The sequence below is a fragment of the Lycorma delicatula genome, chromosome 11 (genome assembly GCF_047948215.1).
Source record: "Lycorma delicatula isolate Av1 chromosome 11, ASM4794821v1, whole genome shotgun sequence".
NCBI lineage: Eukaryota > Metazoa > Arthropoda > Insecta > Hemiptera > Fulgoridae > Lycorma > Lycorma delicatula.
In genome coordinates this window covers 44,086,116-44,105,150 of record NC_134465.1, presented here as the reverse complement: position 1 = coordinate 44,105,150, position 19,035 = coordinate 44,086,116, and the positions used below count along the sequence as shown (strand labels likewise).

The window sequence follows — 19,035 nt, the reverse complement described above, 5'->3', positions numbered from 1 at the left end:
TGCCCATCTGATAATGGAGTTATCTGGCTAAATTTATGCCTTAAATGAACCATAAGTGCAAATAAAATCATGAGCAAATGAATCATTCAAATTTAATTTTTGAGTTTTAAAATTTTTTACCTACAAATAGATATTCTGATTTTTATGGTTTGCAATTGTTATTTATTGTTTTTTTTTTAATAGAGATCAATGTTAAGTCGTGTAATGGAAGAACCTAGTGAAAGCCCTCCTCCTGCACCAGGACGATCTGACTCTGTAAATGTTATAAAAAACATTGTATCAAGACAAGCAAAAATGAAGGTGAATCTGAATAATATATTAATTAGTATTATTTAAGCATTTTGAAAGCAATTAAAATGTTTTGATATAATTAAATAAACAAGTTCATTAATTTAATTTTGATTGAACTGGATGGATTACGACCATCTAATTTTAAATAGATAAAACTATAGTTTTTTTTCTTTTTTGTTGTTTATGGGCGAAAAACGCCTGGGCGTTATCATCACCCATAAACTATTGTGTTGTGCTTCTTAGGTCAATGTAAAATTGCTGATTGTATGGATTGAATTCATATTAATGATAATGATAGTATGCCTGTTATTCATAAACTGAAATTTCTGTGTATTTTATTAATTAGATGACAAATTCTCCTAATATAATCAAATTTTAATTTCATTTGCAACAAATCAAATGTATTGTTTTTTCTTTGAAGCCATGTATTATTAAAGTGTTAAGCTTATCATCATAACTAAATTTATTCTGCGTATAATACCCTCCTGTCTGTATAATATCAGTTCTTTTATATCAGTAAGTACAGAGTGATTTTTAGTCCTGTTACCCAATTTTAAATGTAATTTAAAAAAGGGAAATTTAGGTGGAATAAAAAAATGTATTTGTTACTTACAAAAGAGATTTAATAAAAAGCTATTACTTACATAATTGTTAAAGAATATGCTCAAAATGCCCACCCCTTGCGGTTATACACGCACAGACTTTTCAGCATATTAATAGAAACCTTTTTAAGAGTTACATTGGAAATATTTGTGATTAAGTCTGTAATATTGACTTAAGTTCATCAATAGTGTGAGGATTGTTTTTGAAGGCCTCGGACTTAATATAGCTCCACAAAAAGTAGTCAGGAATGTGAGCCGTGGCTTTACCACGGTTTCCTTTCACCCATCTAGCGAAATGCAGGGGCAGTGGTTTTTTTTTATTCATGGAGTTGCATATCTCGTTATTCGTGACATGATCTGTTTAACATTTTATTGTTTGGCTTGGAGGCCATAAGCCCTTGCTTATTATTCGTTCATCAAAGAACTCTTGCAGAAAATCCACGGTTTCTAGACGTGTGGCATGTAGCACCGTCTTGCTGAAACCAGCATACCGTTCTTGAGGTTCCAATACGGACACAAATTGGCTACATTATTCCTGTATATTTCACCATTTACTGTCTGTTTGAAGAATATGGGTCTGACTATACAATGACGAGATATCGCACACCAAACACCAATTTTTTCAGGATGCAAAGATTTGTCTTGTAAAGTGTTAGGATTTTCAACTGCCCAAATTTGACAGTTTTGACTGTTCACATAACCATTGAGATGGAACCAAGCTTCATCACTAAAGAACATTGTGTTTAAAAATTCAATTCCGATATCGTTTACGAGAGACCTAAACCAACGACAATATTGCAATCGCTTGTTTAAATCTGGAGGCTGAAGCTCTTGGACTAATCGTACGCGATATGGATATAATTTCAATTTTTTAGCAGCTTTATGAACACTCGAATATGACAAACCGACTTGCGTGGAAAGTTTTCATAAACTTTTCCGTGGAGAATTGAGCAATCTTGTTTTCACATTTTCTAAAATGTCATTTGTCAGGCGACTTGGTCGACCGCTACGTTTTCTGTCGCAAACACTACCTATCTCTCGAAATCGGTTTGCTAGCCTAGAAATTGACATTTTTTCTGGTAGAGAAACACCAACAAATTTAATTTGAAATGATTCTTTTACAATCGCGTATGATTTCGTAGCAAAATATTGTTCAAGAATGAAAACTCGTTGTTGTATGGTAAAAGACATTCTGTTTGTAACACTACTGGAAATGGCACAAAAGTCTACACAGCTCAAGGAGAATCAACTCACACTGTCGTATCTATACCGGTTGAGTAGTGCTACCAACTTCGTGTCACAAAACAAAATTTCCCTTTCTTAGAAAAAAATTACCAGACTTTGGTTATGAGAAAGTATCTTATTTTCCTTCTCTTCTATTGCCGTTTTTAATAAATTACTAAATTATCTTTCCATCAATCTATTTAAAATACAATGACAAATTTTCTTCTTCCTGTTCAATCCACATTGAACAGTGAATTTATCACATGATTTGTGCTTGAATAATTTTCACAGTGCCTTCTAAATTAGGAATTATTTTGTTATTTTTTATATTTAACATCATTTTCATGTATTTAACGTAATTTTATTTCATTTTTTTTTATATTTTAAACAAATACTGACTAATCACATTTAATTTAGTTTTTGTTTTATTATCAATTCTGTATTTTGTGATGTTATTTTGAACATTTCTTCACCACGGTTTCCTTTCACCCATCTTGGGAAATGCAGGGGCAGTTGTTTTTTATTTTTATTCATGGAGTTGCATATCCGTTATTTGTGACATGATCTGTTTAACATATTATTAATGTTTTAATTTACCAATCGGAGTTAAAGATTTATTTCTTTATTAATTGTTTTTCGTTTAGATGGATGGTGATAAATCATCGTTATCAGCTCATGAACAGTTGTTCGGCAGTGTTGCCAGCCTAGTCAGCAGTGAAGGAGGTTCACCTCAGTTGTCACCTGTTTACCAGAGTGAAGCCGCTAGACAGATTGTTGAAGAAATGGCTGCTGCTAGTAAAGTTGGTGGGCGGAGATTAGTGCCAAGAGAAAAACGTCGCCACCATACTGTTTCTAGTGGTCGTCCAGTACTTAGAATTGATACTTCATATTCTGCTGTAAGTTTTTTTTTATTATTTATATTAATTTCTGTTAAACTTAATATCTCATTAAGATGGCAAAAGTAATTACCATTTTTTTTTTTTTTTTTGTTACAATATAAATTATTTCATAACAATAACTTTGTTAACTTTTGTTCAGTACTTTGATTATTTCTTCATACTTTATTTTTAGTCTTTAATGTCAGCTTTTGTATTGATTTTTTTTATCATATTTATTTAATATACGTGCCGCTAAACACTTATTTCTTAAACTGAATTCTGTCTATCTGTTCTTACCACTGCTCTTACTAATTTTTTGAGTTTCCACCCTACTCATTTTCTGTTTCTGCTTTTCTTAATTTTTTACCTCATCTGCCAATAAATATCTAGGTCTTCTTAATATATAATTTTATTTCAGACTTATGTTCAATTGAATTTTGTGTATCAAATTGTGCATTTTGCCTGGTTCTTACTTAGTTTTTTATACATAGTTACATATAATGATATTAGTCAATATATATTCATTTTTGGTATATATTCTTGGTCCTGGACAATATAATAAACTACCATAAGCAGAGGTCTTCCCCTCTGTTTTTTCTCGTTTTCCTTTGGGTAGTGTGTGGGAATTGGGTTAATAAACACTCTTATTAATCCATAATATTATTCTCCTAATAGTTTCCAAGACAATCACTTCTTTAATGAAGTAGTTCAGTGAGGTGGTGGTATATATTTTTTTTTGCCTAAACATTCTTTTTGTCTTGGGGTTGCATAAATAGTGAAAATTGTAGCAAGGTCCCTACTGGGTATAGTTAGACCTCCTGGTATTTGTAAGATCTAGTATAATAAACTATTTATTCAGTTCTAATTTCAGGAATTAAGTTTTACTACTTCCAGTCAAAAATCATTTGAACTTATTACACAGCTCCTCCGGCACAATCTGACTACCTTCTCTAATAAATATATATATATATATATATATGATTATAATCAGATTTTATTCATTTTTTACTTACCGTATAGTTATTTTTTTATTTTTAATATAAATATAATAATATTATTTTCAGGGAGGCTCGCGTGATGATTTAGACATGGAAAGAGCGTTAAGACCACGTTTAAATGCACCAGATGTTGTTAGATCAACATTAAGTAGAGTTGATACAAAATTTTCTTCAGAGACTATTGATAATTTATTAGGTACACCTGGTAAAATATTAATACCTGAAAGATATATACCTGAATCAACTCCTGAATTATCAATGGAAGAACAAGAACGAAGATTAAAAAAAGCTGATGCAATTAGAAAAATGCTTTCTGAGACAACAGTTACTGCATCTGATGCTACTGGAGAAGGTTAGTGTGTAATAGTTTTAATATTTATACATATTGTTCTTAGAGAGTGTAGTATATTTCATTTGGCGAGCCCATTTCATTTATTCTTTTACTGATACAAGATTTTCATTCCAAACTAATGAAGGTAAATTTTTTTTGCGATGATATCGCCACATAAGCTAGAAGCTTGTGCGTGCCACATGGAAATGGAATTTTTTGTAGCGTATGAAAAATGCCTTGCCCTGCCATTCCTATTGATTTTTACAATCAGTTGTGAAGTGAGATAGATCGGTTATTAGATTTATTTTGGCAAAAAACTATAAACCGATTAAGATTTATCAGCAACTATTTGATGTTATGGGAAAGATGTGAATTTGCAGGGACTTGATTTGCAGGGAATGGTGTATTACGTTTAAAAATGGCTGCTCAAATGTTCAAAATGAAAAAAACAATGTGGCTGACCTAGTGTTCTGCCTAATGAGCTGGTGGTGAAAGTTGATGAAAACATTCATGCTATTCGGCACCTTACCATTAGAGCTTTCATTTTAATTTCTGAAAATTTCATAAAACATTTTTCATAAAGTTGTGACAAAAAGTTGGGTTGCTGTTAGTTTTATGTTTGATGCATTCCAAAATTACTTTTAGAACACCAGTTTTCTGATGCAGAAAAGGGATCATATTTGTAGAAGTCATGGAGCGTGGCACTACAATAAATGCAGTAAAAAAGGATGTTTAAATTCAGTTCTTTAAATTTCAACTTTTTAAGTTTGCATCAAATTAACTGCTCCAGGTTAAGAGTTTGGTAGTAGGTTTTGTTTATTTTGTACTAATAGCTGAAAGTCAGAATTTAAAGAAGAATAAAATAAACGTTTTTTTAAAGATCATTTCACTTTTAAAGATTAATTGAAGATTATTAATCTTTTAATGATTAATTAAGGAGTATTAATCTTTTAAAGATTAATAATAGGTTTTGACTATCTGTGTTTGTGATTTAATGTAGTTAAACCATAAAATCAAAAAGAGCACATTAATTATTATGTCCATCCAGTTGTTTATAAATAATACAAGGATCATTCAATAATTAAAGAGACAGATGGCAAAAGCGGAAAACTATTCAACAGATTAAGCACTAACACTTTCTGCCTTGTGACGATCCTGGTCGCCACATCACCTCCTCGTTTCTAGCCCTGATGGGCTTTACTAAAGGTCATCAGACCCTCTAAACTTGATAACATAATACTGTCATCAGTTTGGCCTCTTTCAGGATGCCACTGATGCAGATGCCTTGGCAGACATTTCTATCAATGTATTCGCCTTCGTATGCCGTCTTCCAACCACAATCAACTACTATAACTTACCATCCTTAACTATCAAATTAACCAATTTGCAGAAGTGCCATCCCTGCGCCTTCCTCAAACACCGAAGGTGTCATGCAAAAACTCTTTCTATATCTAACTTCAGTTAGACTATGCACTCAGTTCATTACTTGATTGAGTCTTTAAACACTAAAAATGTTATCCTCATACTGAAAAAATAAGTATTGATCACAACAATGACAATTTTGTCCTACAATTCAGTTTACTCAAAGTCCTCTTGATTTACTTGTTGGCATCCCTGAAGTAGAAAGTGCCAGTTGTTTGAAAAGAATTTCCAATATTATAACCTCTTTTATTTATTTCAAAATGACAGCTGCACTTGAAATGTGTACTGTGATAGAACATTATGCTATGATAAGATTTTATTCTCTAAAGTTGTAAAGCCAACTTAAAATTTACTTACAGATGTAAAACAGTATTTTAAAAAGTGTATCAAGTGTGCAAATTTTTATAAGTTGATCAAACAGTTTAAATGGATAGAACAAGTGTGACAGATTTTCATTGTAGCGAAACACTGGTGGAAGTTATGATTGGTGCTTTGCAAAATCTTGTTAATTATCATAGCTGTAAGGAAGATGCTTGAAATTTGGGAAATTGCTGAAATGAGCATCGGCATATCTATTTTATTATCCAGATAAGCTGAATTTATGGCAAAATATGTTCATGGTGGTTCTCGAGTCACGCAATTCAAAATTATAAAAACACTCAAATTCACATCTGTAAACAGCTGTTTTTAAAGGAGAGTAATACTTTTTTAGGTGGCATAATATTTCATAATGAAACTAAGATTTATCATTTTGATTTGGAATTTAAATGTCATCATAAGGAATATAAATATCAGAGTTCACCCGCCAGGAAAATTTCAAATCCTAAAAAAATTAGGAGATAAAGAGATGCTAATGATATTTTGGTACTATAAAAGCCCAGTATATTGTGATTTTTTTAAAGAATAATGTATAAACAACAGTGAGTACTATTGTCACATGGTAGAAAATGAAAAATGAAACCCACAATAAGGAGGAACCACTCTATTTTCTCTCAAAAGTAGTTATAATTTTTTTGTGTGATATTACCTTCCCACCATAACACACAAAAAACATGGGTTGTTGTTCAAAAGTCAGGTTGTATGGTTTTGCCACATCTGTCTTACAGTCCTAACCTTGCACTTTCAGATTATTATTTTTTTGTCCTTTCAAAGAGTTTTTACATTGCATTGAGTTCAACAACAATGAGTGGTGAAGAATGCCGTACAAAAATGGCTCAGACACAGAAGTGGACAATTTTTTTAGTACTGGGATAAGAAAGCTCACAGAAAGATGGCACAAGTGCTCAAACGTTGCTGCGGATTATGTTAAAAAGTAGCATTAGTTTCATTTTCATTAAATAAATAATAATTTTTCTTTAGTCATTTGTTTCATTAATTATTGAACTTTTGTGTAAAATAATTTGTGGATTGTGAAAATTTAACTATAGAAAAATGGGTAACATTGCATTATTAGTGAATCAGTGAGGAAAATATATTATCTTTTTGTAATATTAATATTCTTATTTTAAAATATTTGAGAAATATTTTTGTACATATAAAGGTGTGTTTTAGTTAATCTAATTTATATTTTATTAGAAAATGACGATACAGAAGATGAGAAAAGTTCAACATTAAAGAAAAAAGTTGCGGAAGAAAAGCGTCAAAGAGAACATTTATTACAATTAAGTCAAATAATAGCTCAACAAGTTATGGAAAAAAGTAAAATTGTGGCTGGTAAGTTAGCACATTTTAATATTTATATATTAAAAATAAAGCGGGGGAAATTATTGTTGATTTGATGTGGTTTTTTAATTTAAATTGTTTACTTTTTTCAAAATTTGCGTAATTTTTTTTTTTTTAATTTTATGCTTTTGTTTTTTTTTGTAATTAATCTTACTGTTTGTTTGCTGTTAGTTTTTGTTTGTATTTGGTGGTTTTTTTTAGTAGTTATATTTTTTCTAGTACTATATGGTATACATATTTCAATAAAATTATAAATGTTTGATCTATTTATAAACATGCCTTGCGTGATTTGATCAAAAGATTTCATATTGAATTTTATGGATGTGTAAAACAGTTTTGATCTGTTAAAATGAATTAAGGAAGTAATGAAAATATTAAAAACAAAAGTAAGAACATCTTTTTTTTTAAAAATGCATTTTTAAAAAATAAAATTAAAAATTATTCACTGCCAGGAGTTATCTGTTCTTATAAACATCCTCAATTTCTACAGAAGCTATATGGCTCAGATGATGACATGTGATGCTGTATGAAGGAGTAATAGACATAATTTTACATATGAATCTGTCATATCAGTATGCTAAGAGATGTTTTAGGTTTTGCCATTGTACAGTGGTAATAATTTTTAATCTGTTAGGTTACAGTCATCGCTCTTTTAATTAATATATCATTTCTGCCTTTTTCTTTCCATGTCCTTTGCTAGAGGTAGATATGGTAAATTAAAGGAACCTATACTGTAAGAAATTTTATCCTATATGTGAAAGAAGCATACTTATAGATAAATAAACTTTAACTTCATATGTTAGAAAAGAAAAAAAAATTGATGCAATAAAATTTTATTATTTTATTACTTCTGCATTTATAATCAAATATAGCATCAGATAGATTAAATTATCCATCCTCATAATGAAATGTCACTCTCATTATGACAAAAAGTATATTAAAATATTTTCAGAAAATAAAAAATAAATAAATTTTTTAGACAAACAGTAATAAACTTTAATTTAACATGAGATTTATAAGAACTTAACTTGAGTCTATGCTAACCTTCTTTCTAAATAAGACTTATTTGTGAAAACATTAAAGACTGCAATTTCTGAGTGCTTAGAGAAGTGTGTGATTTAAATTGTATTTGTTCATTTATAATGCTGTTTTTCTGCTTATACATTTTGATTTCTTCAAATGTATCTAGTTTTTACATTTTTTGGTTTGAATTTATAACATTTTTATGTTGTACATTATATTTGCTCTTATGTAACTTGTTTTTCAATCAAATTATTTGTAAAAATTGATTCAACAATAGAGTGAAGTTCTTTTTTGTGTTTTTTCTTAAAACTATGCAAAGTTTCATGTTACTTGTCCTAAATAGAATTTATTTCCATTTAGAGTAGTCAAGGTCACAGCATTTACAAGCTCAAAACTAATTGTAAACGCATCCCATGTACCTGTAACATTATCTGTGAAGACCCAATAAACAAATCAAAATAATAAAACACAATAGTAATTATTTCTACACATATTAAACAAATTATTGTTTAATATAATTATACTTATTTGTTTAATAATAATATATCAATAATTGTAAATTATTATTCTTGAACAAAAGACATCTTGAACAATTTGAGATAAAAACAGGACTGTGCCAAGGTGATGGCCTCTCACTGCTATTATTCAACTGCACTCTAGAAATGATAACAAGGGAATGACTTAAAAAAATGCTTCTCAAAAGTATAAATAGGCTGAAAAATCAAAACAAACTGTTTTGGTTTCACCAACAACTTGGCACAGCTAGCAAATGACATCAACAAAGCTAATCACAGATATTAGAACTTTAAAACATTGCAAATAAAGTTTGCCTCAAAATATCTTACGAAAAGACAGAAATTATGCCCCAAAAATCAACACTATTATAAGAAGTAAACATAAATAGTAATAAAATCAAAATAACCTGATATAAATACTTCAGAGAAATAATAGCAAACAACCTAAACAAAAAAAACCTCGATCCAAATAGGAAGAAACAAACTAGCTAAAGCTCAAAAATTAACCTGGTACACTTATAATAAAAAATGTCTATCAATAAGTGCAGAAATAAAGCACTACAACACAGTTATAAAACCAGAAGCCACTTATGCGGCAGAAACACTCTTTCACCTGAACAAACAATCAAAGCCAGACAGACTCCAGAAAATCAAAAGAAGAACTGGAAGAACCTGCATCAATAAAAAGTACCGGAAAGGCAGGAAATGGTGGATTGTGTCCACCAGAGTTGTGTACAAAGAGTTAGAACCCATCACCATACAAAAGAGGAGACTAGGATTCTTAGGCATATCAAGAGGATGCAAGATTTAAGACTTCTGAATCAACTAGTACAGTACGATCTTAACACCAAGACAGGATGCAGATGTATCAGAGATACATCTGCATCCTGTATCAGAGATATGAGAGGATCTGAAGGAAATCGGCCTTATACCAGAAGACAACAGATAAGATAAGATTAAACAAGAAAATCTAGAACAAAAACATTAGCTTCATACTCATAAGAAAAACTCACAACATGAACATTTTCAACACTACAAAGGCCACAAAGATCAGAACGTATGAAAAAGTACTGGGAGGATAGCAAGGCTCAACAGTCCCATTGAAGAGACAAGAATGACTAAAGTGATCCTTTGTGATGATAAAAGATAAACAAATTATGTTACGTTTGAGAATCAAGGTGACACAGCGTTTCAAAATGATATAAAATACTTTACTACAATTTATTCAAACAAGCTGATTGAAATTATAGAGATATACATACACACAATACGTGTTTGGGAAGTAAGTACAATTGTCAAAGCACTGCGATCATTGCTTCCACATAAGAAATAATACGTACTTCCTTTACACACATGTTGCCTGTAAAGCAACATGTGTGTTTGCAATTTGTTATGAGCTTGTGAAATGTTGAAAACAATTGAAGGAGCTGACAATTGTGAAATATGATTTGGTATCCAGTTTTTATAAGCAAATAATGATATCTGCTGAAACTCATCAGCTGATATTAATGAGGTTTATGTTGAAAATATAAGTGATGAAACAGTGAAAGAGGACAAATAATGTGTGTGATATGGCTCGGCATGGGATGGCTTTCTGTCATTAATGATGATGGCGATGATGAAATTGACTAACTTGCTTTTTTACCATTCCATCACTCATTACATTTTCACTATAAACCTCATTAACCTGGCTCTGAACTTCAAATAGTGTCTAATTTCTTGCGTTTAAAAATAGGATAATAGACTATACCTCACAATCACTAGATCCTTTTATTATTTTCAACAACTTTAAATGCTTAAAATGGATTTTAAACACACACCTCATTGTCCATAATGGCGTATGTGGAAAGCTCTTGAACAGCACTACCGGGTTGGTCTAGTGGTGAACTTGTCATCTTAAATCAGCTTATTTCAAACTCGAGAGTTCTAAGGTTCAAATCCTAATAAAGGTAGCTACTTTTATATGGATTTGAATATTAGATCATGGATACCAGTGTTCTTTGGCGGTCAGATTTCAATTAATCACACATCTCAGAATCAGTCAACCTAAGACTGTACAAGACTGCACTTCGTTTACATTCATACATATCATCCTGTTCATTCTCTGACGTAATACTTTATGGTGCTTCCAGAGGCTAAACAGAAAAAGAAAGCTAATAAACAGTATGCATGCGCTAAGTGATGATCACAGCGTTTGTGTAGTAACACTTACTTTCTAAACATGTCTTTTATTAATAAAAACATCAGAATCTTACATATAAATAGATATTTATATGTGAAGTTTTGTGGCAAATTTTCCAAACCTTTTTACATAAAATTCGGACTGACACAAGGTGACGGACTTTCACCTTTATTATTTAATTGTGCACTAGAATTTCTGATGCGCGAACGGTTTAAAATTAATCTAAAAAATATTCACATAGGATACAAAAGAGATAACTTAAATTTAAATCGCCTAGGATTTGGCGACGACTTAGCTTTATTAGCTAATAGTATCGCAAAAACCAGAATACAAATAACAAGTATAGAAGAACTTGCGAATAAAATTGGACTTAAAATTTCTTACGAAAAGACTAAAATAATGGCTATAGATCCTTTAGTTTTTAATTCTGTGAATATTAATGGAAACAAAGTAGAACTTGTAGAAAAATTTAAATATCTTGGAGAGATCATTATTTGTAATTGTAACAAAAAACAAAATTGGACTGAAAGACGTAATAAATTATTTAAAGTGCTACAAGTAACCAAAAATACTTGCAACAAAAAATCGCTCTCGATTAACACTAAAATTAGACATTAAAAAACTGTGGTTAAACCAGTAATTACTTACGCGAGCGAGACTTTATTTAGATTAAATCAGAAAAATAGGACTGACCCTTTGCTTAAACTTGAATGCAGGATTCTTAGAACCTGCATAAACAAAAAATATAAACACGAAAATCAGTACAGATTATCGCCTAATAGATTTCTGTATGAAAACTTGGAATCCTTAATTAATACTATGAAAAAGAAGCTAATTTCTTTCTGTGTACACTTGTTAAGATTACCAAAGGATAGAATTACTAAGAGAATTATCGATCGATTTTGGTCTTTAAAAATTCGCCATTATGGATCAAAGAAGACGTGCAAGAATTAAATTTGACTTACGAAGATTTACTTAATAATAAATCCGAAAAATTAAAATTTGTTATTTACAATATGAATACCAACTTTAAAGTAAGAACTTTTAATTATACAAAAAGGGTTTATTCAGAAGAGAATCATATTGCAAGATCATTAAGAATGACTAAATATTGGGAGAAAGTAAAAGCTAAGAACTTAAAGGCCAAAAGATCGGCAAAAAAGACTTGAATTATTCTGATTAAAGTGGTCCTTTGCGGCCTTAAAAGTAAAAAAAAAATAGATATTTACTTAAGCAATTCAGAATAGGACTATACATCATATCCAGTTATTTGAAAGTATTCAGTGTCTCTATTGGCTATCTCTATAAAGTGCTTGATTTACAAAAAATTCTGTAGTTAACAAAGTCTAAAGATTTATAATTTTCATCTTAAATTTAAATATATTTTTAACAGTTTACAAAACAATTTTATATTTTTTAAACTTTGTATGTTATGTTTATCAAAATTAAAAATTTGGAGGGAGATATTTTATAAAATATTCTGTTACTAAACTCGTTTTTATAAAATTTTTCTAACAAATTTTTTTTAACTAGAAAAATCAGCCGAATGTATAATTTCTTTCCCATATCACTGCCATACATTTGTAATAAATTTTACAGTACCATTTTCAAGCATGGGAAAAATGGTGTCATTCATATTAATAACTTAATTTCAATTATGAAGAGTTGTAAAATTTTATTTCTCTCCCAATGAATTTGTGTATTTAAATGAAGAATGACAATTGCTTACTGCAGTATAATCATTTTAAATATCCAGATGGCTATTTAACAAAGATTACTTTTAATTTCTCTATCAGTTATATCAGATATTCAAGTTTTAGTTAGTTGCAGTCAGGATGAGTTTGTTGATAAGAGTTATTTGGTAGGTTTTTAATTTTAGTTTTTCTATTTGTTTTTTTATTATTATTTGTTTTTTTTATGTTTGTTTTTGTTTGGTTTTGTTTTTACCGCATGGCTTTTTTTTGCTTGTTTGTTTTTAATGTAGGCACACCATGTACTTCATCATCAGTATCTGTGACCAGTCCTGCTGAGTGAATTTTATATTGGTGCTTCTTGTAATTATATGTACATGAGTTTGATTTTACTTACTTCATAGATATATATATATATATATATTTATTTGTATATTTTAAAAATTTTACTTGCTCCATCATAAAAAATGCAGTATATTTTAATATTATGATATATTTTCATTGCCTGTACTATAAAAGGTTTGTACATTTATTTTTTTCTACTTATTTTATTTTTATTTTTTATCTAGTCTTCTTAGTTTTTTTTAAATTTGGTATTAGTGTAAAAGTAATGGTACATTGATTAAAAAAAATTCTTAAATTTGATTAGTTTATTCTCATTTTAATATTTATATTGTTATTTTTTTAATAAAAGAAATATATTAATTGGTTTAAAAATAAAAAAGATGCTTAATGATTCTGTACCAGAAAAAACATTGAAATCATCCTTCTAACCTGGGCATTTTATGAGTTTATCACTTACCTCCTTCATCAAACATATACAGGGTTCTCATGAGAGAATTGCGGGATTTAAAACACATATTAAAAGAAAATAAAAATACTTACAGTTATATTATTTCATTTATCAAATTCTCCACCTTAAATTTTTTAATCACATAATCAATAATTTTAATATGTATGCCCTTCATCACTCGCCAAATGTTCAATTGATATTCAGTTTTTACCTTTACATGATGTAACATATGTTCTCTTGTGGTTGCAACTGCTTTGTTAATTTCCATTAAGTGATTCAGATTACATAATTTTGCAAGTAAACATTATTTTTAATGTATCACCTCAAAAAAAAAATCATAACGGGTTAGGCCTTCTTGGCCTAACCTCTTATCTGCAAATTTTTCATTAAAACCTACTCAAAAAATAAATTAAAGTGTTAGATACACCATCTTGAAAATAAATTTAATACAATTTTTGAGTTCATCCCGTCGAGGAAAGCGATAGTCATTTAACATATCAAGATAAATAGTCTTTTTATTTCATTAATAGATTTTTTTTTCAGCAAAGAAAAAACACCCATTTACATGGTTTTTTTATTAAATCACAATTAAACATTAACTGCAAGTGTAGCATCGCATGCTTTCTCAAATATTACATATCTGTTTCAGATCTCCATATTCATGAATCATGTTTATTAGCTTATCCATTAAGGTGAAGATAGCTTCAGCCATAAAAATTACATGATTTAAAAATGATTTTTCTTTTTAAATTAATTTTATCTTAAAATTTCAATTGTGAATTGAAATTATTTTCTAATGGTTCTATTTATATCAGATGGTTCTGTTTCTTGCAGTAACTAATTTTGTATGCAATAAAACGAAATCTTTTACATGATACTTTAAGAATGGTTTTGTTTGGAAATTGTAACTTGAGGCTTTTATGAACCATGGATTTAATAGTACTTCTGATTGCAGATCATCTAGTTCATTTGACATTTTTTTTCTGATACAGATTGCTTTCTGGGTGATATTTTGTTTGAGAACAGATTCCTTTTCTTTGAACCGATTGAATCGGTGTCGTAAATTGTTTTCAGGTAGTGGCTGCTTTTCATATGTACATTGAACTAAAGTTAATGACTTTAGTTCAAAATCACCCTGATTTCAATTATTCTACAGTGCTGGTGCATCAGCTATAATCCAAGATGTGGTAGCATTATCTTGTACATTTGACTCATTTTCCATTAGGTTCATGCCTACGTTTTATGGCCTATCAGTAGCAGACCAACCTTCCTCCCTTCCTAGTTTTCACCAGGATCCTGGACTTACAATATTCCAAATATTAATCACAAAACAAAACTCACTCAGTGCTAAAATATAACATAAAATAATCCTTCCAATGTAAATCAGTCTATAATAAGTCGAATTAAATATAGAATAAACATCAAAAAGTCATTACCAAGTGTAAACAACATTAGCGTAAATAAACCCTAGCAACCACAAAATGTTTCCAAAACATCAGTTAAATAAATATAAAAATATTTTAGGTGTTCAAGTATAGCATAAAAATATCCATTAAACATAAAGGTACATTAAATAATTAAAATTAAAATAATTGCCTTAATAAATATCAGTACCAGATCAAGACCATAGCAACCGAATACTTAACATGAAATATTTAACTCTTAAGGAACAATTCTTCCTTCATTAATGCAGTAAGTAACAAAATGCCCGCCAAATTCACTTAGTAACTAAGAAACCTAGGCAACCTATGTAACCTATGTATAAGGTTACTTATACATAAAACTCGTAAAAGGGACTTTTTATTAATTCAATGCAACATAAATCATTGTCTAAAACACAAAACACCAATATCGGAACACCACAAACACAAAATACAGAAACATAATTTAATAACTCATATAAAATTAAAGTTATTATTAATAATAGTTGTAAGATTAAGCCTGACTGTTTCAAAACCTGTTTAACCTACTTACGTACACACATTAATATACTTATGAATGTTATGATATTTTGTTCTATTATGTTCCAATGTGCATTTCATTTCACCCGCTCCTTTTATCGATATAAAATATTTAAAACATTTAATTTATTTTAAACACCACTATATTATTATTTTTTTACTTACTGTATATTTGTTTTATTGTTTTTTAACAGTGAAGGCATTAGAAAATTTGCCACTAGAATTGAAAAAGAAAGAAGAAGAAGATGCAGAAAACGATGAAGATCTATCACCTGCAGATCCGTTACCGTTATATCAACAACGTGATCAATTTTATTCATAACCAGTGATACCAATATATTATTTATATTATAATATAACAATAAGTGCCACCAAATACTCGTTATCTATAGTTAATTATAATATTATGTTTATATATATGTTAATAACTAATTAATTAACTAACTGTATTGTATCTGTTTATGGATAATTCTGGTTTATTTTTGTTTGTATTTTTTTTTTCTCTTTCTTAATTATAAGTTAGAGCCTAACTAGTTATGATATTGCTATTTTATTTTTATAATTTAGTTTATTTTCTTATTTTTAGTTTAGTATTTATTTATTTATACATTATAATTTTTGTTTTACTTGTAACATTTCTGCTCATTACATTTTTTACTAATATTAATTATTATCATTAAAAATTATAGCTTTTAGGAAACTTTGTAAGTAAAATCTTTAATTATGAAATGTTTTGGACGCCACTGTTATTTTTCCCTTTTTTAAATATATTTAACTATTATTACTTACTGTTAGTCATAAACCTCACTATATTTTAATATTTATGAAAGCATGACAAAAGAAAATTGACAATGAAAAGTGACAAAATGACAATTGAAGGATTCTTTGTTCATTAATACTTACAGATTATTTTTTTCTAGATCTGTCCAAAGAAAGATCGTTTGAAAAAAATTACAAGAAAACTAGATTCTGTTTCTAATCTTTTTAAAAAAGTTTGTACAATGTATCTATATATATGTATTGGGTTTGCCTAAACAATATGATATAATCTGTCTGAGGTAGTTGGTTAAGATTAATTTAGTGGTTAGCATGTTAGCTTGTCGGTTGGTCTACTCTCGGATTCAATTCCTCCTGGTTCAAATTTATAACATTTTTTCATTTATCTTTTCATCTGTTTCATATTCTTCATTAAAATATCACAAAAAGTTTTCTGTTTGTTTTATTTTTATTTAGTATAAGCTCAGATAATAGAAATGTTTTTAATTATTGGAAAATCTTTACAATTATGTTAGCCGGTCATTATAAATTGCAATTGAATTTAAACACATCTATTTTGACCAAGACAAATTTTTAGAACAGAAACTTTTTTTTTGAAGAAAAATGGTAACAGTAACTATTTGACAGTCATGTCAAATAAAAAAAATTATAGTTCTCTGTTTATTGTTTAGGTTATATTACATTTAATTGTATTTGCAGTCTTCATTAAAAGTTTAGTTTTTTTAGGAGCTAGTTGTTAAGTAATATGTAATGTTTATTATATTATTATTCTTTCTTAATAAATTTATTTGTTTTGATTATTCAAACGCTAGAATAAATGATCAGCTAAGGCTGTACTATAAAGCAGCAAAAAGCCAAGATCAAAATCATTCATGCAAATTCCTAAGAGTCATGAAAAAATTCTGGAAAAGTTTTAGAAGTTAGAGGCATTCTTAATTTTTTTTTAATAAGATTAATAATTTAAAATATTGTAACCTATTTGTTTTTCAACATCGTTTTAAGTATTATCCTGTGAAAGTTTTTTTTTTAAATATTTAAAATAATTGTAAAGCAAAAAAGACATATGCATAACCAAAATGCCATTTAGTGAAATGAACGTATAAATTTCTTTGATTTGGTCAATTATATATTTTCAAGTGAAATTTATAAATAGTGATGTAGATTTTAAAGGTGGCTTCCAAATTCTTTTTAACTAAAATTATAATAAAAAAAAAGAAGTATTATACAAAACTGCTCATTACTTTAAAAGAATTTATTGTATTATATTAATTTTTATTACTTTGTTTATATAATTATATTAAGTGTATTTTATTGTAATTACAGTATTATTAATAAAATTTTATTAATTCTGTTATGAAAATGAATTATTTTACTTATATTTAGTTGTTTAGTTTAAGATATATTGTCATGTTTATCCTAATACTTCCCAAGTTAATTAATACCCCTGTTACTTACTTTTACCTAAATTCATTGCTGGCGAGCCAGATATTTTTTTCTCAGACTTTTAGACAAGATCAGTGTGCCTAGATCGTGTGACTTGTCTCTCCATCTATGTCTTTTGTTTTGCAGCATTATGAGCATCACAAGTTTAGTATATTTATTGTGGAACATTTCATTAGAAGTTAGAGGCATCCTTAATTTTTTTTTAAATAAGCTTAATAACTTAAAACATCCTAACATATTCGTTTTTCAATATCATTTTAAAATATTATCTTGTAAAATACTCAGTCTTATTTCTAATTCTAGAATGCCTTTATTACTAATTTTTACAATAATGTATTACTAAATCGATTACTTCTGATTTAGTGCCTAGATTTTGTGTAACAGAAAATTTAGCATACCGTAAATTTTGTGGTCATCCATCAATGTTATATGATAAACAATTTACTTGATATTCATCAGTTACTTGTTTGTTCTCAAGGAAAATCATTCAGGAAGCTTTCTTGACAGTCTGGACTTTTGGTCGGTGTTGTTCATAAGGTTACAAAAAAATTAAAATTGTGTCCGTATCAAATTCAAAAGTAGTGTAAAAACACCTAACTTTAGTAGACAACTTTAGTATTGAAGGTGGTTCAAACATTTCATTTGAGGTGATGTATGTGTTTTCTGAAGAAAGTTTTTTTGAAGGGTGTTCAACATCAAAGAGGGCCCATCATGTAATTTTGTCTATGAATAATAATTTATTGGCAAACGTATAATAATTTACAGAAGGTGTTGAAAATTATGTCCATCCACCTCTATGGACTTGTCAACACATTTGATCATGTTCCTGGCTACTGTTGTTAGCTGTATCCTGTCTGTTTGTGGATGGTATTTGTAACATTTGTTTTCAATTCCTGTAAGTTGTGTGAATTTCTCCTACAAACAATGTCTTTTAAGTGACCCCACAGAAAGAAGTCTGAACTAGTCAGAACAGGGGATCTTGGTGTCCACAATCCTTTAGAAATGATTCTTCCACTGAAAAAATCCTCTAGTATCTCCATAGTAGAGTGTGCTGTATGCCAAGTGGCATTGTCCTGTTGCAATCAGCAGTCTCACGATCATCCTCGTGCAGTTAGGCTATGAACTGTTGGATAATTTCTTGATAGATGGCAGTATCCCCAGTTTTTTTTTTCAAAAACAAGG

At 29.0% G+C, this 19,035-nt stretch overlaps 1 protein-coding gene across 3 annotated transcripts in view; it reads left to right on the top strand.

Annotated features, from left to right (window-relative positions):
• LOC142332611 (uncharacterized) overlaps positions 1-17,764 on the top strand; it is a 643,294-nt gene extending 625,530 nt beyond the window's left edge. For 2 of the 3 annotated variants that reach the window (XM_075379149.1, XM_075379148.1), the window contains 5 exons: positions 184-300; positions 2,762-3,013; positions 4,060-4,345; positions 7,322-7,459; positions 15,828-17,764. In XM_075379149.1, the coding sequence (XP_075235264.1) occupies positions 184-300; positions 2,762-3,013; positions 4,060-4,345; positions 7,322-7,459; positions 15,828-15,955 (921 nt within the window). In that variant the 3' untranslated portion in view covers positions 15,956-17,764. Of the gene's footprint in view, positions 1-183; positions 301-2,761; positions 3,014-4,059; positions 4,346-7,321; positions 7,460-13,172; positions 13,399-15,827 lie in introns of all 3 variants that reach the window. The other variant, XR_012758351.1, reaches the window with a different exon arrangement.
• Positions 17,765-19,035: the final 1,271 nt, after the last annotated feature.